This window comes from Cetorhinus maximus, chromosome 23 (genome assembly GCF_964194155.1).
Source record: "Cetorhinus maximus chromosome 23, sCetMax3.hap1.1, whole genome shotgun sequence".
Classification (NCBI taxonomy): Eukaryota; Metazoa; Chordata; class Chondrichthyes; order Lamniformes; family Cetorhinidae; genus Cetorhinus; species Cetorhinus maximus.
In genome coordinates, this window is record NC_135901.1 from 11,627,942 (window position 1) to 11,654,107 (window position 26,166).

Below are 26,166 nucleotides of genomic sequence, written 5' to 3' on the forward strand. Positions count from 1 at the left end.
ACAACAACAACGTGCATTTCTATAACACATTTAATAAAACATCCTGAATTTCCTCACATGAGCATTAACAGTACCCATCTTAAGTTTGTGCTTGTGTCTCCAATTTGTTTCCAAAGACACTGTTATAATTTCCATACAATAAAAATGGGAATGCAGACATTTTTTTAAACTTTCCGAGCCATAGCTTTATTTGTTGTGCAGATACACTGGTAGTTTATGCAGTGCTGGAGGAAGCCATTGTGGAACGTCTGGGCTTCCGGGTGGTCCCATCGCGGAATCCATTCCTGAATCGGTGATACACCACCTTCAGGTGACTCATGCGGCCTGTACCAGTTGTGTTTCTCCTTTTGGCCTCAGCACTCCAGTTATACTTCCTCTTTCTCTTGGCAGGGTAGGCACATTTGCCGCAGGTCGATTTCTGCAGGTGAAATGCTTTAGCCCCCACATCGTTGGCAAAGAGTGTGGGTCTTGTTCTGCTTTTTACCAAATGATGATGTTCCCTTCGTCATTTTCACTGCGCGCTGGGGAGCCATTGCAGACATTTTACCAACATCAATCAGTGGCTCTGTTAAATGGTTCATCACATTGTAATGTAATATTATAACATCCCTACGGTTATGAAAGCACGTCCTCTGGCTCAGTTTGATCTATACCTTGGTAGATCTGCTAATGTGAATTGCTATTTTTTTCTTAATTGTTATGACACACATTTATTGAATCAGATATCTTGATGCTGATTGTCTCCCAGACAGATTTACTCCACCAATCTTAACAACCAGTGTTTCTTGTTTCCCAGTTTTATTTCCACAGTATTCAGCCAATCTCATTATTATTTCTCCCTTCTAGTTTAGCTCGTTCTTTTCTTCAATATCCTTTTTCATAATTCCTTTCCCATCTGCGTCCACCCAACTATTGATTTTATTACCAACATTGGTAAGGATGTAAGATGTGTCATACAGCCTAAAGTATATCACTATTTCTGGTGGTGGGTATTGATTCTTGAGAGCAATGCATGCAGGAGATAGTCCTTCTTAAGGAGTCCCTTCTGAAACATTATTAACATCAGCTCAAATGTCAGAATGAACCTGGTTTAGTCCTGGAGGTACATAACAGCAACAATAACAGCAGAATACAACCCCTCCATTCAATTGTGAACTCGCTGGCGTCTCATTAAGTGAGATGAATGAGTGAATCCTTTCCCACACACAGAGCAGGTGAACGGCCTCTCCTCAGTGTGAACTCGCTGGTGTCTCAGCAGAACACCTGTGGCTTTAAAAGTCTTCTCACATTCAGAACATTTGAAAGGTCTGTTATCAGTATGAACAAGTTGATGTGAATTGAGGTGAGCTAGACGAGTGAATCCCTTCCCACACACGGAACAGGTGAATGGCCTCTCCCCTGTGTGAATGCGCTGGTGTATCAGCAGATCCTTTGTAGTTTTAAAGCTCTTCTCACAGTCAGAACATTGGAAAGGTTTCCGATCAGAGTGAACTCGCTGGTGCAACTTGAGGTTGGTCAAACAAATAAATCCCTTTGCACACACAGAGCAGGGGAATGGCCTCTCCTCAGTGTGAATTCGCTGGTGTCTCAGAAGATCACCTGCAGTTTTAAAGGTCTTCTCACATTCTGAACATTGGAAAGGTCTGTTATCAGTGTGAACAAGTTGATGTGAGCTGAGGTGAGATAGTCGAGTGAATCCCTTCCCACACATGGAGCAGGTGAGTGCCGTCTCCCTGGTGTGAACTTGTTGGTGTTTTATGAGTTTCATTGATTGTCTGAAGACTTTCCCACAGTGAGAGCAACTGAACCGTCTCTCAGTGTGAACAAACTGGTGCTTGACCGGGTCCTCTCATCTTTTAAAGCTCTTCTCACAATCAGAGCAGTTAAACAGCCTCTCAACAATATGAATGAGCTGGTGTCTCAGCAGCTGGGACAGAAAATTGAATCTCTTCTCACACACGGAGCAGGTGAACGGCTTCTCCCCAGTGTGAGTTCTCTGGTGTATATGTAAGCTGGATGATAATGTAAATCCCTCCCCACACACCGAGCAGGAGAACGGCCTCTCCCCGGTGTGACTGCGTCGATGAATCTCCAGCTACGATGGGTGAATGAATCCCTTCCCGCATTCCCATGGTTTCTCCATGGTGTCTGTGTCCATAAGGCTTTCCGGGTTGGACAATCAGTTGAAGCCTCGTTCACACACAGAACACGTATGGTTTCTCCACACAGCGAATAGTTCTGTTTGTTTTCAGGCTGTGTAACTGATTAAAGCTCACTCCACAGTCAGTGCACTGGAACGCTCTCATTCAGGTCTGTGTGTGTCTCGGTGCTTTTTCCTGTTGTTTGAAATATTTCCCCACAGTCAGAACAGACGAACATTTCTCCTTCCACATTCAAAAGCCGATAATATTCAGGTCTGGATCTGAGTCATTCTGTCAGATCTTGATGTGATTTTTGGTTTGAGTTACCGATCTGCAAATCTTCCCCTTCTAAAACCCTGTAAAAAGAGATTACAATAAACATCACTGACAGTCCCGGAAAGAAATTCAAAACAGACAATTCTAGTTCCTATGGAACATTTTTCTTCTCGTTCCCCCAAAGCTGTAAATCCCCATCCCACACACACTCCCTCCTCCCTGGGCTAAAATCCAAATAAAGTGTTGGATAATTAATTCTTTCTGTATCCTTTCAACAAATCCTACAGAGATAGCAAAATGTTCGATAATTCACTTCAGTCATGACTCGTGACAAAACATTACACAATCAAACGTCTGAATGTGTGTTCCCTTGCTGAAATGTGGGAAAATCTCTGGACTTCAGCAGAAAACTCCAGAATCCCACCTCTCAAAGGCACTGCCCAACCATATGGAAGTAAATGTATAATGGAGTTCAGGAGAAAAGATACCATCCACAAATAAGCTATGGGACAAATACACTACAAGACAGCCCGATCGCCCACTGTATAAAACTCATAAATAGGATGTAAATGATTGAGAGTTTAATGAACTCAAGCTGACAACATATGATCGAAGGACTTTAATAGAAAACGTAGAGTGCAGTAGACCTTTCATTTATATTCTATAAATTAAGGAGTCCTGCATTTTGTAACATATTGTAATGACTTTATGCTGAAATGATCATAATTGTGCAATCCTTTAACTGATTAATATTTTCACTTTATTTTAATATTGCCTATAATTACGTCATGAATGATGATTACTTGTTTTATTTGTATCATCATCACAATTCAGTACCTGCCACCGTGATGAGTTTTCCATAAACCAATTATCTATCGAACCAAACCAATTATCTATTAATCTGAATCACCTGACCGACCATACAGAATATCAGATGTTAACCTTGTGTCTAAAAATTACTGTGTGGAGATTTAATAAGCAATCATGAAGGTGGTTTCTCCACACCTCCCAGGCTTTCCTTCCTTCTTTCTCTCCCTCTTTAACTAAGTTAAACTCAGTCTCTTGTCTCATTTTGGTTTCTGGTTCTCTTCCTGCCCAATGTAACCCTGAGCTTTTACAAGAAGCCATTTGTTCAGTTTCCCAAAGAGAGATCAGAGTCCCCATGAATTTGAGCCCAAAGTGTAACCTCTTATTTATTGTCCCCGCTCCCCCATCCTCTGATGTGAACCATCCTCCACTCGCTGACCCAGGATGGCGGCCGTTAACCTGGGCCTGTTCCCGGGAGGGAGAAGCCCCGCAGCTGCAAACCAGGAGCTGATAATTATTCCTCAGGGTTTGCGGATCCACAAAGTGTTTGCAAATCCTCCCCGTCCAGCCGCCGACTCCATCGCCCTTGACCAGCTGCAGAAGCACCAAACAAGTGGCTCTCCATGGTCATGATTGACACTGCGCATGCTCCAAACACTGGAGGGCGGGGCACTGAACATGCGCACCGGTCTCCTGTGGTGTGGATAGGGGACATTCTCTACCACAGGGGATGCTGGGTAAAAGCCCCACCATTGTGATTCACAATTCAGGTTCCCGTGATTATTTTGCAGGAATGAGGTGGAGACTGACCGTAGCGCCAATCAATAAAGTTTGGAACTTGACGTGCTGTAACCTGCAAGGTTACAGACGAAGAACTGGATAGTGGGATTGGGCTGGCACAGACATGATGGGCCATATGGCCTCCTTCTGTCTTGTAAAGTTTCATTTTCAGTTTCCATCACTGAAGATGTTGAAGACTGAGATTTAGACTAAGACAGAATTTTGGTCCCTCAGGGAATCGAGGATCATGGGGAACAAGCAGGAAAGTGGACTTGAGGCTGAAATCAGCCATGATCGTGTTGAATGGCGGAGCAGGCATGACAGGTCATCTGGTCTAATCCTGCTCCTCGCCCTTATGTTCTTACAACAGCGCTGTCTGCTTTCATCTAAACTCATTGACAGACATCCAGAATATTAAACTCCAGCCCAGTTACAAGAGTTAGTAACAGCAACAGAAACAAAGGATGTGATTAACAACAGAATCCAACCTCTGCAGTCACTTGTGAACTCGCTGGTGTGTCAGTAAGTGAGACGATCGAGCAAATCTCTTCCCACACACAGAGCAAGTGAATGGCCTCTCCCCAGTGTGAACTTGCTGGTGTGTCAGCAGATTCGATGACTGAGAAAACCCCTTCCCACACACATATCTTCTCCCCTGTGTGAACCCGTTGATGTGTCACCAGGTTGGATGATGAAGTGAATCCCTTCCCACACACGGAGCAGGTGTACGGCCTCTCCCCGGTGTGAACTTGCTGGTGTTGAATGAGGTGTGACGACTGTCTGAATCTCTTCTCACATTGAGGACAACTGAACGGTCTCTCATCAGTGTGAACAAGCTGGTGTTTAATTAGATCCGGTGAGATTTTAAAGCCTTTCCCACAGTCAGAGCATTTAAAAGGCCTCTCATCAGTGTGAACTCGCTGGTGTAAATGAAGGCTGGACATCAGAGTGAATCCCTTCCCACACACGGAGCAGTTGTACGGTCTCTCCCCAGTGTGAGTGCGTCGATGAGCTTCCAGCTGGGATGGGCAAGTGAATCCCTTCCCATACTCCCCACATTTCCACGCTTTCTTTGTGGTCTCAGTGACCTTGTGTCTCTCCAGGTTGGACAATCAGTTGAAGCCTCATCCACAAACAGAACACGTGTACAGGCTCTCCTCACTGTGAATGGTGTGATGTTATTTCAGGCTGTGTAACTTGGTAAAGCTCTTTCCACAGTCAGATAACTGGAACACTCTCACTCAGGTGTGTGTGAATCGATGCTTTTCCAGCCACACTGATGCTTGAAATCTTTTCCCAAAGTCAGAACAAACATTTCTCCTTCCATGTTCCTGATGAATCAAGTGACTCTGTCAGATCTTGATGAGATGTTTGGTTTGAATTTCCCATCTTCAAATCATTTCCTTCTAATATCCTGTAAAAAGAGTTTACAAAAGTCATCACTGTCAACTCCAGGATAGAAATTCAGAACAGACAATTCTAGTTTCTAGGCGACATACTTTCTTCTATTGTTCTCTCAAATATGTTGTCCAGTTAAACTAAAAGAGCCCAAAATCAGCATCAAAGCCCCAACTAGAGTGAAGAGAACCTCCCTAACTAAACCAGAATGTTGCTTCCAGTATCTCTGAGACACTCTGTACCCTGAGGTACCCATCGGTGGTGGGAGGTATCAATCGTACGGATGGACACCACATGCTCCCTCTCCAGGGCCATCCAGACACGGACAAGACTATGGAAGAGAGGCCAGCAGCCTCTTATGGGGTAGAAACAGAGAATTCTGGAAAAACTCAGCAAGTCTGGCAGAAATTGTGGAGAGAGAAACAGAGTTAAGGTTTCAAGTCCGTATGACTCTTCTTCAGAGCCAGTGAAGTCACCTCTGCTTGATGACAGCCTGAGTATATGGGAGATTTGTCTTTGAGAGGACTGCCACATTCCTGATTCTGTCCATGAGATGCCCAGAATGTGCCACAAACAGTGAAGGTGAAAGTTGTTGAGCTTCCTTTCCTGATCACTGTAAATCGTCCATGTTTCACAGTCAGACAACAAGGTACTGAAGACACAGGCCTCTGAAACCAGCATCTTGGTGCTGAGAGGCAGTTTGATGTTATTCCATGGACGATTCGTGAGTCAGCCAAAAGTGGAGCTGTTTTCCTTACGCGTGTATCGAGGTCTGCATTGAGAAACAGATTGTCTGTCACTGTGGACCTAAGAATTCACTGGCCACTTCCAGCGGGGTGTTATTTAGTGTGATCAAGGGCAGAGATGTGACACCCTGTCCCCAAACCACAGTTTTCTCGATGTTTACAGTAAGGGTGAACAAGTTACAGACATGGGAGAGACAGTTCACGAGTCTTTGTAGCTGAGTTTCTGTGTGAGTCACAAGCAGGGCATCATCACTGTAGAGGGGGTCTCTGATCGAGACAGGCTGTATTTTGTCTTCACTTTCAGTCTGGACAGATTGGAGAGGTTACCATCTGACTGAGTATGCAGGGAAACTCCCTCCATTTCTGCAGCGAAGGCCGAGGTCAGGAACATGGAGAAGAAAACACCAAACTAAGTGGGGGCTAGGACACAGCCCTGTTTCACTCCATTCTTCACACTGAAACTGTCAGAAGTGGAACCATCAAACTGTACAGTACAGGGCATGTTGTCATGAAAGGAGTGGATGAGATGGAGGAGCTTTGGTGGACAAAGTTTTTGTTGCAATCTCCTCTGTCCCCTTTGTTTTTGTAAATTGTGATTATTGTTGTGTCATGCATGTCCTGTGGAACGGATCCGATTCCAGCAGTTCATGAATTAAGGGGAATGATCACACATGGTGCTTTTAAAAAGGGACACTGCAGCCCCAAGTATCAGTGACACCTCCAGAATATTAAACTCCAGCCAGTTATAGGGGTTGTTAACATCAGCAGAAACAAACCTGATATTGTAAGACTATCAGTCCTGGATGTAATTAACAGCAGTGATAACAGCAGAATCCAACCCCCTCAGTCACTTATGAACTCACTCATGTGTCACTAGGTTGAAGCACCGAGTGAATCTCTTCCCACACACGGAGCAGGTGAATGGTCTCTCTCCAGTGTGAACTCTCTGATGTGCCAGGAGAGCAGACGAACACCTGAAATTCTTTCCACAGTCCATGCAGCTGAATGGCTTCTCCTCAGTGTGAATTTGCTGGTGTGACTCAAGGGTGGATGATACAGTGAATCCCTTCCCACATACAGAGCAGGTAAATGGTCTCTCCCCAGTGTGAACTCGCTGGTGTGCAATAAGGGTGGATGACTGCCTGAAACTCTTTCCACAAGAAGTGCAGCTAAATGGCTTCTCCCCAGTGTGAACTCGCTGGTGTCTCAGCAGACTGGATGACTGAGTAAATCCCTGCCCACAAACAGAGCAGGTGAATGGCCTTTCCCCAGTGTGAACTCGCTGGTGTTCAGCAGGGCCGATGAATGCCTGAAACTCTTTCCACAGGAAGTACAGCTGAATGGCTTCTCCTCAGAGTGAACTCACTGGTGTGACCTAAGGCCGGATGAATGAGTGAATCTCTTCCCACACACAGAGCAAGTGAATGGCTTCTGCCCAGTGTGAAGTCACTGGTGTATATTGAGGTCAGATGAAGACCTGAACCTCTTTTCACAGTGAGTGCAGCTGAATGGCCTCTCCTCAGTGTGAATTCACGAGTGTAACATAAGACAGGATTTCTGAGTAAATCCCTTCCCACATACAGGGCAGGTGAATGGCCTCTCCTCAGTGTGAATTCGCTGGTGTGACATGAGTTTGGTTGTCTGAGTGAATCCCTTCCCACACACGGAACAGGTGAATGGCTTCTCCCCAGTGTGAATGCATCGATGGATTTCCAGCTGAGATGGATAATTGAATCCTTTACCACAATCCTTACATTTCCATGGTTTTTCTATGGTGCCGGAGTCCTTATGTCTCTCCAGGTTGAATAATCAGTTAAAGTCTTGTCCACACACAGAATGTGAACGGTCTTTCCCCACTGTGAATGGTGTGATGTCTTTTCAGGCTGTGTGACTAGTTAAAGTTCCGTCCACAGTCAATGCAGTGAACACTCTGACTCATTTGTGTGTGTCTCGGTGTTTTTCCAGCCACACTGATGTTTGAAATCTTTTCCCACAGACAGAACAGACAAGCATTTCTCCTTCCACATTCAATTGCCGATGATATTCAGGTCCTGATGAATCGAGTGACGGTTTTAAATCTTGATGTGAAGTTTGATTTGAGCTTCCCTCTGTAAATCTTCCCCTTCTAATATCCTGCAAAAGGAGTTTACAAAACTCTTAACTGTCAGCACACAATTCAGAACAGACAATTCTAGTTTCTATGGACCATTTCTTCCTCTCGTTTCCCCAAAGCTGTAAATGCCCATCCCACACACTCTCCCTCCCCCCTGGGCTGAAATCCAAATCCATCTCACCATCTCTTTCCTCCACTCCCAGTTTTCTCCCTCCCTCTCCTCTGCCTGGGTTCAGTTCTCCAGCTCCTGTCTGCAAACTGACAATAAAATCAATGACAAAACAAAAACAGAATTACCTGGAAAAACTCAGCAGGTCTGGCAGCATCGGCGAAGAAGAAATCAGTTAACGTTTCGAGCCTTCATGGCCCTTCGGCAGAACTGAAGCATAGCTGTTCTGCCGAAGGGCCATGAAGGCTCGAAACGTTAACTGATTTCTTCTCCGCCGATGCTGCCAGACCTGCTGAGTTTTTCCAGGTAATTCTGTTTTTGTTTTGGATTTCCAGCATCCGCAGTAGCTTTTAGCTTTTTGTTTTTATAAAATCAATGAGTCTTATTGGGGGTTTGGGGCCTCCAGCGGGTGTTTCTGAATCCTCCCCGCCCACCTCCCAGGGTTTCCTTCCTTCCCACAGATCAGATTCCTCATTGATTTGAGCCCAAAGTGTAACCTCTTATTTCTTGTCCCCCCTCCCCCATCCTCTGATGTGAACCATCCTCCACTCGCTGAGCCAGGATGGCGGCCGTTAACCTGGGCCTGTTCCCGGGAGGGAGAAGCCCCGCAGCTGCAAACCAGGAGCTGACAATTATTCCTCAGGCTTTGCGGATCCACAAAGTGTTTCCAAATCCTCCCACCCACCGCCTCGCTCTGACTCCGCTTCTCCGGGACAAACAGACGCCTCTTCCCGCAAGGACATCAATCGCACTGCGCATGCTCCACGCTTCTCGACACTGCACCTGCGCACTGTTGGCCAGCTTCGTCTGCCTCACTGCGCATGCTCCAGCTCACACTGCACGGCTGATTGACGGCAGTTCCGGACCAATAGGAAGAGGGGCAGATTTGGAGGTCCGAGAGGGCGCAGCTGCTGCTCCAACCAATCGGAGTGAATGAGGGGCGGGGCTGAACCCGGATCTCCCTCATTGGCTGAAACTCTGCATCATTTTGAAAGCTGATTTGTCTCAAACTCCAGGAGAACCAGACCTTTCTGCTTGTGGCGTAAAACAGATGAAACCCTGTGGGTGTGGAGCAAACATTTCAACATATTTAAGTGAAATGTGGCAACATGTTGAAACAATGCACAAACAATTTAAGGCCTGACTTCAAGGCATCGCAGGGCAGACAGTGAATGTCACCATTAGAACAAGGCGAGTCCTTGGTTTCAATAAATGAACCGGCAGAAGGGTTAGGACAGGTTAGAGAGAAGTTTAATACTGTTATCATTCGGAACAACACAGACTATAAAGAAAATACTGATCTCAAAGACAATGTCTTGTAGTATACTGTGCTGAATCAGTTTTAAAGGGCTAAATGATGTGCGTTTTCTATCTTGAAAAGTTATTTTAAAATCTGGAACTTAGATAGTGATTAGGTGGGCAGGTTTGGATCAGTGATGAAGTGCCACATCAAAGGTTAATGCAGTAAATAAAAGCTCATGGTTCAGGGGGTAACATATTGGTATGGATAAAAGATTGGCTAGCTAACTGGAAGCAGAGAGTTGGCATAAATGGGTCTTTTTCCGGTTGGCAGGATGTGACAACTGGTGTGCCACAGGGATCAGTGCTGGGGCCTCAACTTTTTACAAGTTATATAAATGACTTGGATGAAGGGACCATAGGAACAGTTGCTAAATTTGCTGGTGACACAAAGATAGGTAGGAAAGGAAATTGTGAAGAGTATGTAAGAAGGAAACAAAGGACATTGATGGGTTAAGTGCGTGGGCAAAGATCTGGCAAATGGAGTATGACATGGGCAAATGTGAAATCGTTCGTTTTGGCAGGAAGAATAAGAAAGGCATATTATCTAAATGGTGAGAGATTGAGCAGCTCTAAAATTCAGCGGGATCTGATGTCCCAGTGCATGAATCACAAAACCTTAGTATGCAGGTACAGCAGGTAATTAGGAAAGCTAATAGAATGTTAAGACAGAGATGAGGAGAATTTTTTTTCCTCAGAGGGTTGTGTGTCTTTGGAACCTATCTAAGAATTATCTCCATCAAGCAGAACATCAATTTAAGGAAAATTAACATCATCTGTAATATCAGGAGGAAAGTAGTGGCTGCAATTATCCAAGGATATTGTCCTGCATTGTATACTATCTCTCACCGGAGCTGTTCACAAGGGTGGCAATAGAGCTCTCAATGTTTTTCATTTTTGCTGCTTCTCTGCCAGATGTTGTTCAATATTGCCTCAAAAGGCAGTGAAAGCAGGATCTTTGAATATTTTAAGGCAGAGCTAGATAGATTCTTGATGAACAAGGGGGTGAAAGGTTATCGGGAGTAGGCAGGAATGTGGAGTTGAGGCTACAATTAGATCAGCCATGATCCTATTAAATGGCGGATCAGGCTCGAGGGTCCGGGTGGCCTACTTCTGCTCCTAATTCATATGCTCGTATGTACTCCAGCAAGCCTTAAAATCAGATTGACAATATTTCAGAACTGATTGCCTGTGACAGCAGCAATCTCATTGCTCTCTGTTGGTATGATCGATTGAAGTATTTAAAATGGAGAACATGGAAGTATTGATGGATGATGTACACAAGGAATTTGTGAACTAACTGAGGATAATAGTGAAGGGAAAGGAAGGACCTAGAAAGCAGCAGACTCTTTGTGTTGTTCCAGGAGAAGTGGGATCTGTGTGTGTAAATGTGAGGTTTAAACAGCACTCACATACACACACACACACACACTCACATACATATATGGGGACACTTCCTGCCTGATCAGATGGACAACATTTTGCCTCACAACAACCAACCTGAACAATACTGGGGATAAGAGCCATAATGTTTCAGAAATTTAAATGAACTTTACTCTTCAGGGACTGTGAACAGTTTTGGCTGTCCAATTCCACCGATTTCTCTGAACCTTAAATCAATATTGAACAACATCTGGCAGAGAAGCAGCAAAAAAGAAAAACATTGAGAGCTCTATGGCCACCCTTGTGAACAGCTCCGGTGAGAGATAGTATACAATGCAGGACAATATCCGTGGATAATTGCAGCTACTACTTTCCTCCTGATATTACAGATGATGTTAATTCTCCTTATATTGATGTTCTGCTTGATGGAGATAATTCTTAGATAGGTTACAAGGAGAAAGAATATAATGGAAATGTTTGCACTGACAAAGAAATAATCTTCGAAGCTATAAAATGAAGAATATATTTCAGCCCCGAGGTGGAGAATGTAGACAGAGAGAAGCCAAATGTGGAAGACATAAATTTGATCAGGTACATACTGGAACGATGTTTCCACTTGTGGGAGGGATTAGAACCAGGGTATACAGTTTAAGAATAAGAGACCTCCATATAAGACTGAGTTGAGGAGAAAGTTTTTCTCTTGAAGGGTTGCTGGAATGTGGAATTCTCTTCCCCAGAAAGCAGTGGGGGCTGGGTCATTGAATTTATTCAACGAGTGTTAGACAGATTTTTGATAGACAAGGGAGTCAATGGTTATGGAGGACACACGGCAAAGTGGAGTTGAGACACAACCAGCTCAGCCATGATCTTATTAAATGGCGGAGCAGGATTGAAGGGCTGAATGGCCTACTCCTGCTCCTAAGTCCTATGTTCATAAATAATTCTAAAAACTGTATAAAGCATTTCTGTATAATAAAGGCGCTTGCACACATTGAAACCAAAGATCTGCAATAGAGGCTGTTCCTAGCAAGTCATATTTAAGATAAGAGTAGAACCAGAGGACACGAATTGAAGGTGACTGAAAAAAGAAGCAACTGTGAAATGAAGAAAAGGTTTCTATGTTGCAAGTGCGATCTGGAATGCACTGCCTGAGAATGTGGTGGAGGCAGATTCAATTGAGGTCTTCCAAAGAGAATTGGACAATTATCTGAAGAGAAAAAAAACGCAGGGCTATGTGCCAAAGATGGCGGGAGTGGGACTAGGTGAGTAACTCATGCAGAGAGCTGGAATAGAGACAATTTTTCGAATGCCTTCCTTCTGTGCTGTAATCATAGCATGACACTAGGATATAAGGGAAATGCAGTTCACCAGTGCATGAGAGGCTGATTGTTCCTTGTGCCCCAGTGCAGGAGTAGCTACGTTTTGGGCAGTGTGACCTGAGCATACAGAAAAAAGACTGAGGCCAATGACAAGATTCTTGAGGGTAAAAGAATGCTGGAGGGAGTGGGTTAATAAAACCGGGGAGCTGCAGGCTGCACGAACTTCGAATGTGACCCCAGTCGCAATAATAAGCGGTAAACAAATTTATCTGATTAAATGAGATGGTTTTGCATGTCGGAGTGCCTGTAAATACTCGCTGTAAAGGATGCGGACTCTCAGAAGGCTCCACACCACCGGCTGCTCGTGTGTAACTGATATCCTATCAGTGTAATGTGCACCTGTATTTAATAAAGTGTTATAACCCCTCATTGTGCTTCGTGTCCAGTATTCTCTTCACCCATGGATCTTTTATTTTGCCTACTGCGATAAAATCTTACTGATTACTGGCTCGCCCCTATGGCGGCTTGTGTATCCAGAACACACCGCGCTGCAGAAAGTCCCCTATCAATGGCTATAGGAGTCCAGTGCGCAGGTGCAGTGTGGGTGTGCGTTCTGAGCATGCTCAGTGTCAGTCATGGTGACAGAGTGAGGAGGAGCGGACGGTTCGGGAGGCGGGAGGAGATTGTGAGCACAGGGTAGGAATGGAAACCGCGGCTGGACTGCGAACTGGAGCAACTTCTGGGGTAGGCCCCAGGCCCCGTGTTTACCCCGCGGTGACAGGCCCGGGGGGAGGGAGCGATGGAGCCGGCGGCTGGACGGGGAGGATTTGGAAACACTTTGTGGATCCGCAAACCCTGAGGAATAATTGTCAGCTCCTGGTTTGCAGCTGCGGGGCTTCTCCCGGAGTTCAGAAGAATGAGGGGGGATCTCATAGAAACCCATGGAGGTGGGAGTGTGTGCGGAACGTGGATTTACAGTTTTGAGGAACAAGATGAAAATATATTCTATCAGGGAAATGCGATGGCGCAGTGGTAATGTCACTGGACAAGTAATCCAGAGGTTCAAATCCCATAAATCTGGAATTAAAAGTTAGTCTCAGTAATGGTGACTATGAAACTACCTTTGATTGTTGTAAAAACCCATCTGGTTCACCAATGTCCTTAAGGAAATCTGCTATCCTTACCTGGTCTGATCTACATGACTCCAGGGCCACAGCAATGTGGTTGACTCTTAAATGCCCTCTGAAATGCAAGCTACTCAGCTACTGAGTAAGCTAGCAAGCTACTCAGTTCAAGGGTAATCAGGGATGGGCAACAAATGCTGGCAACATAGTGACGCCAACATCCAGAGAAAGAATAATTTAAAAACTGGAATTGTCTATTCTGAATTTCTACACCCTGTACTTACAACAATAAATTTTGTAAACTCTTTTTGCAGGAATTAGAAAGGAAGGATTTGTAGATGGAAAACTCTAAACAATCATCTTGGTTTGAGTCACTTGATTATTCTGGACCTGAATATCATGAACCTTCGAATGTGGAAGAAGAAATGTTTGTCTCTTCTGTACGTGGAAAATATTTCAAACATCGGTGTGACTGCAAAAGCACCAAGACACACACATCCAAGTGAGAGTGTTCCAGTGAACTGACTGTGGAAAGAGCTTTAACCAGTTACACAGCCTGAAAAAAAATCACACCATTCACAGTGGGGCGAAACCGTACACATGTTCTGTGTGAGGATGAGGCTTCAACTTATTGTCAAGCCTGGAGAGACACAAGGACGCCCACACCATGGAAACGTGAAAATGTGAGGACTGTGGGAAAAGATTCAATTCTTCATCCTAGCTGGAAATCCATCGACACATTCACACTGGGGAGAAACCATTCAGCTGTTCCGTGTGTGGGAAGGGATTTACGAAGACAACCTACCTGATGTTACACCAGAGAATTCACACAGGAGAATCCGTTCAGCTACATTACCTGTGGAAGGAGTTTCAGGCAGTCATCCAACCTTCTGACTCACCAACGCAATCACACTGGGGAGAGACCTTTCACCTGCTCCTCATGTGGGAAAGCATTCACGAGGTCCTCCAGCCTGCTGAGACACCAGCAAATTCATAAGTGACTGCGGGGATTGGATTCTGTTGTTATTGCTGCTGTTAATCACACCCAGGATTGATAGTATTGTGGAATATTGTGCGCAGTTTTGGTCTCCTTACCTAAGAAAGGATATACTTGCCATAGAGGGAGTTCAGCGAAGGTTCACCAGACTGATTCCTGGGATTGCAGGACTGTCGTGTGAGAAGTGATTGGGCTGACTAGTCCTGTAATCACTGGCGTTTAAAAGAATGAGAGGAGATCTATTTGAAACATATAAAATTCTGACAGAGTTGAACAGACTGGATGCAGGGATGATGTTTCCTCTAGCTGGGAGGGGGAGGGGTGTTGGGGGGAGGTGGTGTCTTGAACAAGGGATCTGTCTCAGGATTCTGGGTAAAACGTTTAGGACTGAGATGACAAGAAACTTCTTCACTCAAAGGGTGGTGAACCTGTGGAATTCTCTGCCATAGAAGACTGTGGAGGCCGAGTTAAAGAATATATTTAAGAAGGAAATAGATCAATTTCTGGACTCTAACGGTATCAAGGGGAATGCTGAGAGATTGGGAGGATGGTGTTGAGATAGAGGATCAGCCATGATCATACTGAATGGCAGAGCAGGTTCAAATAACAAAGAAAAGGACAGCACAGGAACAGGCCCTTTGGCCCTCCAAGCCTGCGCCGATCATATTACCCGTCAACTAAAACATTTTGCACATCCGGAAAGAACAAAGAAATACAAACTGTTCGAGGGCCGAATGACCTAGTACTGCTCCTATTTTCTTTGTTTCTTTCTCAGGTTTGTTCCTGCTTATGTTAACAACCCCGAGAACTGGATGGAGTTTAATATTCCTGAGATGTCACTGATTGTCACTTTTTAAAAGCCCCATCTGTGATCTTTCCCCTCTCAACTGGAACACATTTACAATAAAGTAATGAACTTTCACTTCAATCCCAATTTGGTCTTTGGTGCAAAATCTACAATTCAGTGTCTGAAAGGTTCCACTGATTAACATCTCCAATTAGAAAGTGCTGATTAGTCCTTACTGACAATTCTTACTGACTTCCACATTCTTCACCGTGACACCTCCTTTATGAAATTAAATTATCAAAGAACAATCAAAATATTAAAATATTTTACAGGCACATCAATAAAAGCTTCATCGATCAACATTGATATCAATGAAGCTTGGAAGTTGCTGAGTTCAATCATTTCTGACACAGCAGCAGTAACATTTGGTAAAGATGGAACCCACAACAAAGACTATTTTGAGAACTAATCAGCAGACATGACAACTGTTATTTAAGTAAAAAGCAAAACCTACCTGATGCACAACATAGACCCAACAGCTAGAGCCCTCTGTAACTTGAATGTAGCCCGGACAAGGAGATGCTGTTCAATGTCATGAAGCTATTAATGTCTATAATATTTTTGAAAATATTTTTCTTTTAAAATAGAGGTTTAGTCTGCGGGCATGTCTTAATTGGATTAAAGCCAGTTAGTCTGGGTGCTTTGAAATGTGCTAGTTTTGTTATGTAACAGAGATAGCATGAATTTGCATTTTTTGAATAGATCATTCAACAAGTGGGGTGAAAATTGACACTTTTCTACCAGCTGCCAAGTAATTTGTTCATATTACTCATAAAGTTGGTATTATGAAAGGAGTTTCATTGTTAAAAGGTGAAGTTCAGAGAGGTTGTTGATACAATGAGAATTAACATTCAGTGGGGCTGGTAGGTATAATTTCAGTAGTTTTCAGGTGTGCAGGCGAGGCAATGTAAGGTCAAAAGGCAGCTGCAAGCCTCCAACTGGCTCCAAAGTGAAAATAAGCTCATTTTGAATTCGTGAGGTGAAAATGCTTTGCCTGGTGTTTGGTTAAGTCTATGGGTTGCTGTTGCCTTAATGGGGACTAGTTTGGGAATTTGTTAAAAACTATAACAGTAGTAATTTGTAGCCATGTGTATATGTTTTAACCTGTGTAAATTAATAAATGTTTCAATTAGTTTAATGTAAAACCTCGAGAACTGATGGTCTGATTCCTGAATTTAAGGTCGCACCTCAAACATAACACTCAAAATTATAGGTTATGACAGTTGTTTAAAGTTTCCCTCTGGGATTTTTAAATAACTATACTTCACCAACTGCATTGGCCATAACAGCAAATAAACACTGGATCGACCTGTGTCAAGAAATTCAACCAACCTGCGACGAAGGAAATCTATGTGCTATGTAGTGATTGGATGAAAAGGGCACTTGGTTCGACCATCACCAAAGTTGACTCCCACTGAAATCTTATGGTGAAGTGCTCACCAACAGAAGTAATCAGATGTCCCGCTGGGTTGAACATTACTGTGATCTGTACACCCATGAGATGGACATCTGCCAGTCTCTGTTTGACTCTCAAGTAACTTCCTGTCATGGTTAGTTGGACAAGGAACCCTCATCACTCGAGCTTGAAAAGGCCATTGATTGTTCAGCAAGCAGAAAGTCACCTGGCTTATTGGAATTCCAGCTGAACTGCTCGAGCATGGAAAGTCCCATCTATTGTTAGCACCCACTTCTCTGTTGAGAGGTAGGAACCATTCCACATGCGTGACACAAAAATCATCACAATAACCAAAAGCAAAGGTGACAGAAGAGATTGTGACTACTGGGCCATCTCACTCCTTAGCGTCACTAGGAAGACCTTCACTAGGGTCATGTTTTAAAGACTTTATCTTTTTGCAGACCGAGTCTATGGAGAACCACAGTGGTGTTTCTTGCTGGTAGTTCTACAGTGGACATGATCTTCTCCATACACCAGCTACAAGAGAAGTTGGAAGAAGAAGAAAGGAAGAGCAATAGTGATAGGGGATTCGTTAGTTAAGGGAACAGAGAGGTGTTTCTGCGGCCGTCAACATGACTCCAGGATGGTATGTTACCTTCCTGGTGCCAAGGTCAAGGATGTCACCGAGTGGGTGCAGGATATTCTTCTGGGGGAGGGTGAACAGCCAGAGGTCGTGGTCCACGTTGGTACCAATGACTTAAGTAGGAAGAGGGATGTTGTCCTGCAGACAGAATTTATGGAGCTAGGTAGAAAATTAGCAAGCAGGACCTCAAATGTATTACTCTCCATATTACTTCCAGTGTCATGTGCAAGTGAGTATAGAAATAGGAGGGCTTTAGATTCCTGGGACACTGGGACTGTCTCTGAGGGAAGATGGCACCTGTACAAGCCGGAAGGGTTGCAGCTGGACAGAGCCAGGACTGAGCTCCTTGAGGTGTGTTTGCTTGTCCTGTTGGGGGGGGGGGGGGGGGGGGAGTGGGGGGAGGGGGACGCTTCAAACTAATTCAGCAGGGGTGTGGGAACCAGAAGTGAATATTAGAGAGTAATACCAAGGTGCACAAAATACTGGGAGAGACAGATAACACTGAATAGCAAATAGGGAGTGAGGGAGAAAGTAATGCACTTAAAATCTGGGTTACACTATATGTATGTGAATGCACGGAGTATAGTAGATAAGATTGCTCAGTTACGGGCGCAGATTGCCATGTTACGTTGTGGCGATGATAGAGACCTGGCTCTGGAAAGGGCAGGACTGGGTGTTAAATATGAGAACAACGTGTTGAGGAAAGATAGAGCAGGAAGAAAAGCAGGAGGGGTGGCTGTATTGATTAAGGAAAGCATTGCAGTGCTGGAGAAAGAGGATGTCCCAGAGGGTTCAAGGACAGGATCAATTTGGCTACAGCTAAGGAACAAAAAGGGTGCAATTACATTGCTCAGTGTAGTCTATAGACCAGCAACTAGTGGGAAGGATGTAGAGGACCAAATCTGCAGGGAAATAGCAGAGACGTGCAAACATTATAGAGTAGTTATAATGGCAGACTTTAATTTCCTGAATATAGACTGAGGTAGTGGTAGTGTAAAGAGTTGAGAGGGACAAGAGTTCCTAGGGTTTGTTCAGGCAAATTTTCTACAGCATGTGTCCAGTCCAACAAGAAAGGAAGCACTGCCAGACCTGGTTCTTGGAAAAGATGTGAGCCAAGTATATCAGGTGTCAGTGGGGGAATATGCAGGAGACAATGATCATTCTATCATAAGGTTTAGGATGATGGTAGAAAAGGACAATGTGCAATCCAGAGTAAGAATAATTAACTGGGGGAGGGCCGACTTCAATAGAGCAAGAACAGAACTGGGTCGGATAGACTACAACCAAAGGTTGGTGGGAAGAGGTAGCTGAACAATGGGCTACCTTCAAAGAAGAAATGGTTCGAGGTATATTCCCTCAAAAACGAAAGGTAGGGCAAATAAATCCAGAGTTCCCTGGATGAAAAATGAGATAGAAGTTAAGATAAAGGAGAAAAAGTGTGCCAATGACAGGTGTCAGATAGAAAATACAATTTGGAACCAATCAGATTACAGAAGGTTCAGAAGGGAGGTGAAAATGCAAATAAGTGAAGCAAAGAGGGGTCATGAGAAATAAACTGGGGCCAACATAAGGGGGAATGCCAAAGTCTTCTATAGGTACATAAAAAGGATAGTAAAAGGAGGAGTAGGGTCGCTTAGGGGCCAAAATGGGGGATTATACATGGAGGCAGGGTGAGATGTTAAATTAATATTTCACATCTGACTTTACTAAGGAAGCAGATGCTGCACAGGCCACAGTGACAGACGGGGAACCTCTGTCACTGGAAGGGTACAAAATTGATAAGGGGGAAGTGTTGGTTGAACTGTTGGTACTTAAAATTGACAAGGCACGGGGACTGGATGAGATGCATCCAAGGATATTGAAAGAAATGAGAGTGGAAATTGCAAAGGCACTGGCCATAATCGTTCAATCTTCCTTTGACTCAGCGGAGGTGCCAGAGGACTGGAGAATTGCAAACATTACGCCCTTGCTCAAAAAAGGTAAGTATAAGCCCAACATTTACAGACCAGTCAGTTTAACTTTGTTGGTGGGGAAGCTTCCAGAGAAAATTATTCAGGATAGAATTAGTCGTCCTATGGAAGAATGTGGGTTGATTAGGAAGAGCCAGCCCGTATTTCTAAAGGGGAAATCGTGTTTAACAAACTTGCTGGAGTTCTTTGAAGAGGTAACAGAGAAGGTTGATGAGAGTAATGCTCTTGATGTGTTTATGGACTTTCAAAAGGCATTCAATACAGTGCTGCACAACAGACTTGTGAGAAAAGTTATAGTTCATGGAATAAAAAGGACAATAGTAACGTGGACAGAGAAACAGAGTTAATGTACATCTGTATGACTCTTCTTCAGAAGAAGTGATTCACTCGGTCATCCCATTTCCTGCACAGCAACACAGTTACACCTGAGGTACCATTCAGACACTGCATTTGTGCAAAGGGGTTGACTCACTTTGCCCACCTGTTAACACACCAGTTTTAAACCTTCAGAGGCTTTGATCCAAAATTGCTACATTTCTACTGACAAGAGAGTTTGAATGTTCTGTGTATGGGGAGAAAAGTCACTTGTTCAAACCGCCTACTGAGAGTCCAGTGAGCTCACAATTAACCATAGGTGTATGTTCTGCTGTTAATTATACCGGGACAGAGCTATGGTGGAGTGCAGTTTGGTTGCCGTATCAATGGACTTAATAATTTTATATACCACAAACACAGAAAGTGCTGGAAAAACTCAGCAGGTCTGACAGCATCTGTGGAGATGAGTCAGCTCTGAAGAAGAGTCATACGGACTCGAAACATCAACTCTGTTTCTCTATCCACAGATGCTGTCAGGACTGCTGAGTTTTTCCAGCATTTTCTGTTTTTGTTTCAGATTATTCGAATCCGCAGAATTTTGCTTTTATGATAATTTTATATCTTGGCCCTGTGGCTCCAATCAGCATCGGATCACAAAACATAATTTTCCGTTGAACACAATCACGTTTCAATGGCAGCATTTTACCCAGCATTCGCCGCGGGGCGGAATGGACCCTATTCTTTTTATTCATTCACGGGATGTGGGCGGTGCCGGCTCGGCCATGGTTTAGAGGAGCTCCTTGCGCAGGCGCTGTACCGGGCAGCGACAGGAACATGCGCAATGTGAGCTCAAACCGGAGCATGCGCAGTCCAGAAAGCCCGGAGCTGTCCGAAGGACTGAGAAATATCGAGAACAGGCGAGTTAAGGGAGCCGGTGAGTGGGGAGGAGTGGAAGCGACGGAGATGGCAGGGATCTTCATAAACATCCAGTAGAGGTCTGAAACTGTGAGTAAGAAGCTACCGGTCCTACCATTGCATCAAACGAGGTGGCGGCAGGCGGGGCCCGCTTTACCTTCGGAGTGAGGCCCGAGTAAACCGCCGCCATTTGTATAGGGGACAATGTGCAGCAGGGCGCATGCGCCGCCGCCATTTGTATAGGGGACAATGTGGAGCTGGACTCAGAATCACACAGAGCAGAAGAGGCCCTTCGGCCCATCGAGTCTGCACCGACACGTGAGAAACACCTGACCTACCTACCTAATCCCATTTACCAGCACTCGGCCCATTGCCTTGAATGTTGTGACGTGCCAAGTGCTCACCCAGGTACTTTTTAAAGGATAAAAGCAAAATACTGCGGATGCTGGAAATCTAGAACAAAAACAAAATTACCTGGAAAAACTCAGCAGGTCTGACAGCATCTGCGGAGAGGGATACAGATGATGCTTCGGGTCCGTATGACCCTTCATCAGAACTAAGACTTATAGAAATGAGGTGAAATATAAGCTGGTAGGAGGGGGTGGGACAGGAGAGCTCGATAGGGGGCCAGTGATAGGTGGAGGCTAAGAAGAGATTTCCAACTTTTCAAAAAAGTGAGGCAACTTGCCTCCACCACCCTCCCAGGCAGTGCATTCCAGAACGTCACCACCCTCTGGGTAAAAAAGTTTTTCCTCACATCCCCACTAAACCTCCTGCCCCTCATCATGAACTTGTATCCCCTCGTGACTGACCCTTCAATTAAGGGGAACAGCTGCTCCCTATAGACCCTGTCCATGCCCCTCATAATCTTGTACACCTCGATCAGGCCACCCTTCAGTCTTCTCTGCTCCAACGAAAATAGCCCAAGTCTATCCAACCTCTCTTCATAACTTAAATGTTTCATCCCAGGCAACATCCTGGTGAATCTCCTCTGCATCCCCTCCGGTGCAATCACATCCTTCCTATAATGTGGCGACCAGAACTGCACACAGTACTCCAGCTGTGGCCTGACCAAGGTTCTATACAACTTCAACATGACCTCCCTACTTTTGTATTCTATGCATCAATTGATAAAGGCAAATGCCCCATCTGCCTTTTTTACCACCCCACTGACATGCCCCTCCGCCTTCAGAGATCTATGGACACACAAGCCAAGGTCCCTTTGTTCCTCAGAACTTCCTAGTGTCATGCCGTTCATTGAATACTTCCTTATCAAATTACTCCTTCCAAAGTGTATCACCTCACATTTTTCAGGGTTAAATTACATCTGCCACTTATCTTCCCATTTGATCATCCTGTCTATATCTTCCTGTAGCCCAAGACACTCCCAAAGCAATTAAGAGAGCAAACAGGGGGTATGAGAAAGCTCTGGCTAGAAAAGCAGGGAAAATCCCAAGATATTCCAGAAGTATATCAATAGGAAGAGAATAACCAGGAAATGAGTAGGACCCATTAGGGACCAAGGGGGAAATCTATGGGTGGAGCCGGAGTGACTGGAATGCACTGCCTGGGAGGGTGGTGGAGGCGTGTTGCTTTATATTCTTTAATAAGTACCTGGATGAGCACTTGGCACATCATAACATTCAAGGCTATGGGCCAAGTCCTGGTAAATGGGATTAGGTAGGTAGATCAGGTGTTTCTCACATGTTAGTGCAGACTCGATGGACTGAAGGGCCTCTTCTGCACTCTGTGATTCTGTGATTAAGCTCCACCCTGCACTTTATCTATTCCACTAATGCTTCCACTGATTTGCTCCCCTTGTACCTGCTAAAAGCCTCTCTTTTCCTTCTCATCATATCCTGAATATCTCTGGTCATCCGTGGTTCTCTCGTCTTGTTACTCCTTCCTATTACCCTAGAGTGAACATGTTAAGCCTTAACCCTTCCCATTTCCTTTTTGAATGCCCCCTACTGCTCTTCTGTAGATTTCCCCACAAATAGTTGTTCGTAGTCTACCTTGGCCAGATCCTGCCTTATTTTACGAAAATCTGCTCTTCCCCCAATCCAAAACATTTTTTTTGCAACTTGTCTATTTCTTTGTCCAAAACAAGCTTAAATTGTACCATGTTGTGGTCTCTGTCACTAAAATGCCCCCCACATGTGCGTTCATCCCTTTCCCTGTCAGCAGGAGGAGAGAATATTGTTAAAACGTTAACTGATTTCTTCTCCGCCGATGCTGCCAGACTTGCTGAGTTTTTCCAGGTAATTCTGTTTTTGTTTAGAATATTGTGAGTGTCCATCCTGGACTGACAGGGATGGATTTTGGAAACTCTTTTTACATGGGGTTAAAAGGGGAGGATTTACACAGAATAAACTCAAACCAAGAGAAATGTATTTTTCCTCTGAATGTCTATCCTGGACTGACAGTCATGGATTTTGGAAATTTCTTTTCCAGGGTATTAGAGGCAGAGGATTGACGGACGGGAAACTCAAACCAAACATCACATCAAGATCTGACAGAGTCATTTGATTCGTCAGGACCTGAATATCATCAAACTTTTAATGTGGAAGGTAAACAACTTATCTGTTCTACCTGTGTGCAAAGATTTCAAGTAAGGGTCAGAATAATTAACTAGGGGAAAGCCAACTTCAATGGGGTAAGAATGGATCTGACCGAGGTAAGTTGGAATTTCAAAGGGAATGGAGTTTAAAAATAGGGAAGCCTTGCTAAAACTATACAAGGCACTAGTTGGACCACACCTAGAATACTGTGAAGAGTTTTGGTCCCCTTCTCTCAGCAAAGATATGCTGGCATTGGAGGCAGTCCAGAGAAGGTTCTTGAGGTTGATCCCGGGTATGGAGGGATTTTCTTATGAGGAGAGGTTGAGTAGGCTGGGCCTGTACTCATTGGAGTTTAGAAGTGTGAGAGGTGACCTTATTGAAACATATAAGATTCTTAGGGGTCTTGACAGGGTAGATGCTGAGTGGGAGAGTCTAGGAACAGGGGGCATAATCTCAGAGTAAAGGGTCACCCATTTAAGACAGGGATGAAGAAGAATTTCTTCTCTCAGAGGGTAGTGAATCTGTGGAAACTTTTACTGCAGAGGGCTGTAGAGGTTTGGTCGTTAAGTATATTCAAGGCTGAGATAGACAGATTTTTAACCTGTAAGGGAATCAAGGGTTATGCAGGAAAGTGGAGTTGAGGATTATCAGATCAGCCATGACCTTATTGAATGGCGTACTTCTGCTCCTACATCTTATGGTCTTATGAATCAAAGGTTGGCAGGTGAAACAGTAACTGAGCAATGGTCTGCCTTTTAGGAAGAGAGAGTTCTGATACAGTAAAGATATATTCCCATGAAGGGGAAAGGTAGGGTAAACAAATCCACAGCTCCCCCGATGAGAAAAGAAATAGAGATTGAGATAAAGGAGAAAAAGTGTGCTTATGACACATGTCAGCTGGATAATAAAACCAAGAACCAGGATGAATAGAGAAGGTTCAGAGGGATTTGGAAAACCAAATAAGAAAAGCAAAGAGAGCATGAAAAGAGACTGAAAGCAAACATGGAAATACATCAAGAAGTCTTCCATGGGCATGTCAATAGTAAAAGGATGGTAAAAGGAGGAGTGGAGGCAACTAGAGACCAAAGAGATGATTTAGGCATGGAGATAGGGGTCATGGTTGAGGTATTAAATGAATATTTTGTATCTGCCTTTACCAAGGAAAAATATGCTGCACAGGTGATTCTGAAAGAGGAGATAGTTCAGACCCTTGTGGGGTTTAAAATTGATAAGGAGGAGATATTGGATAGTCTGTCTGACAAAGTTGACAAAACCCCAGGACTGGATGAGATGCATCCAAGGATACTGAGGGGAAATGAGAGTGGAAATTGTGGAAGCGCTGGCCATAATTTTCCAGTCTTCCTGAGATTCAGAGTTGCTGACACAGGGACTGGAGAATTGCAAATGTTACACCTTTGTTCAAAAAAGGTGTAAAGAGAAGCCCAGCAACTACAGACCAGTCAGTTTAATCTCGGTGCTGGGGAAGCTTCCAGAAATGGTCATTCAGGACATATTTAATAGTCACTTGAGAAAATGTGGGTTAATTAAGGAAAGCCAGCATGGATTTGTTAAGGGAAAATCACGTTGCTTTACGTTCTTGATGAGGTAACAGAAAGTGTTGTTCAGGGTAATGCTGTTAATGTTGTGTTACATGGACTTCCAAATGGCATTAGATAAGGTACCATACAACAAACTTCTGAGCAAAGATTATAGCTCATGGGATAAAAGGGACAGCAGCAACATGGATACGAAATTGGCTGAGTGACAGGAAACAGGGAGTAGTGGTTAATGGATGTTATTCAGACTGGAGGAAGGTTAAGAGCTGAGTTCCCCAGGAGTCAGTGTTCGCACCCGCGCTGTACCTGATACATATAAATAACCCAGACCTCAGTGTTCAGGCACAATTTTGAAATTTGTGGACAGAGTCTTGAGTGGGCATAGACCACGCAGCAGGTTCCCTTCCCTGAGATGAGGAAAAATTTCTTCACTCGGAGGGTGGTCAACCTGTGGAGTTCTCTACCACAGAAGCCTGTGGAGGCCGGGTCACTGAGTATAGCCAAGGAAGAAATTGATCATTTTTTGGATATTAGGGGCATCAGGGGTTATAGAGAGAAAGCAAGAATATGGCGTTGAGATAGAGGAACAGCCATGATCATATTGAATGGTGGAGCAGGCTCAAAGGGCTGAATGGCCTACTCCTGCTCCTAATTTCTATGTTTCTGAAGGATATTAGTGAATCAGTTGGGTTTTTAGGACAATCCAGCAGTTTTCATGGTCACTTTTTCCTGGTGCCGGCCCCACAAATTACCAGATTCATTCAGCTCAATTTCACAACCTGTTTTTGTGGGTTCTCTCTAACTCACTTTTTCTGTTTTAAATCAATTTCACAGGGTATTAGAAGGAGTGGATTTGCAGTCGGGAAACTCAAACCAAACATCACATCAGAATCTGACAGAGTCGCCCAATTTATCATAACCTAAATATCATTGGATCTTGAACATGGAAGGAAAAAGCACCGTTCACAGTGAGGAGAAACCGTACACGTGTTCTGTGTGTGGACGAGGCTTCAGCCGATCATCTGACCTATCAGAACATAAATGCCGTCACAACGGGATGAAACCATGGAAATGTGGGGAATGTGGGAAGGGATTCAAATCCCCGTCTGACCTGGAAAGTCATTGGCGCACTCACACTGGGGAGAAACCATTCACGTGCTCCGAGTGTGGGAAGGGATTCACTCGTTCATCCTATCTGCTGATACACCAGCGAGTTCACACTGGGGAGAGGCCATTCACCTGCTCTAAGTGTGGGAAGGGATTCCTTCAGTCATCCAACCTGCGGACACACCAGCGAGTTCACACTGAGGAGAGACCTTTTAAATGTCCGGACTGCGGAAAGTGCTATAAAGGTTCCATGGAACTGATGCGCCATCAACGTGTTCACACTGACGAGAGACCATTCAGGTGC

General features: G+C 44.4%; 1 protein-coding gene, 1 long non-coding RNA gene and 1 pseudogene across 2 annotated transcripts in view; 2 read left to right on the forward strand and 1 right to left on the reverse strand.

Annotated features, from left to right (window-relative positions):
* LOC144697805 (uncharacterized) overlaps nt 1-26,166 on the forward strand; it is a 174,435-nt gene that overhangs the window by 147,481 nt on the left and 788 nt on the right. Inside the window, 2 exon segments of the mRNA XM_078569795.1 lie at nt 14,239-14,392; nt 25,815-26,165. Of these exon segments, the coding sequence (XP_078425921.1) occupies nt 14,239-14,392; nt 25,815-26,165 (505 nt within the window).
* On the reverse strand, nt 160-581 carry LOC144696869 (large ribosomal subunit protein eL37-like; annotated as a pseudogene).
* LOC144696886 (uncharacterized) lies at nt 20,600-25,659 on the forward strand. Its single transcript, XR_013580270.1, has 3 exons — nt 20,600-20,657; nt 23,093-23,208; nt 25,590-25,659. It is a non-coding gene; the product is annotated as an uncharacterized LOC144696886 (long non-coding RNA).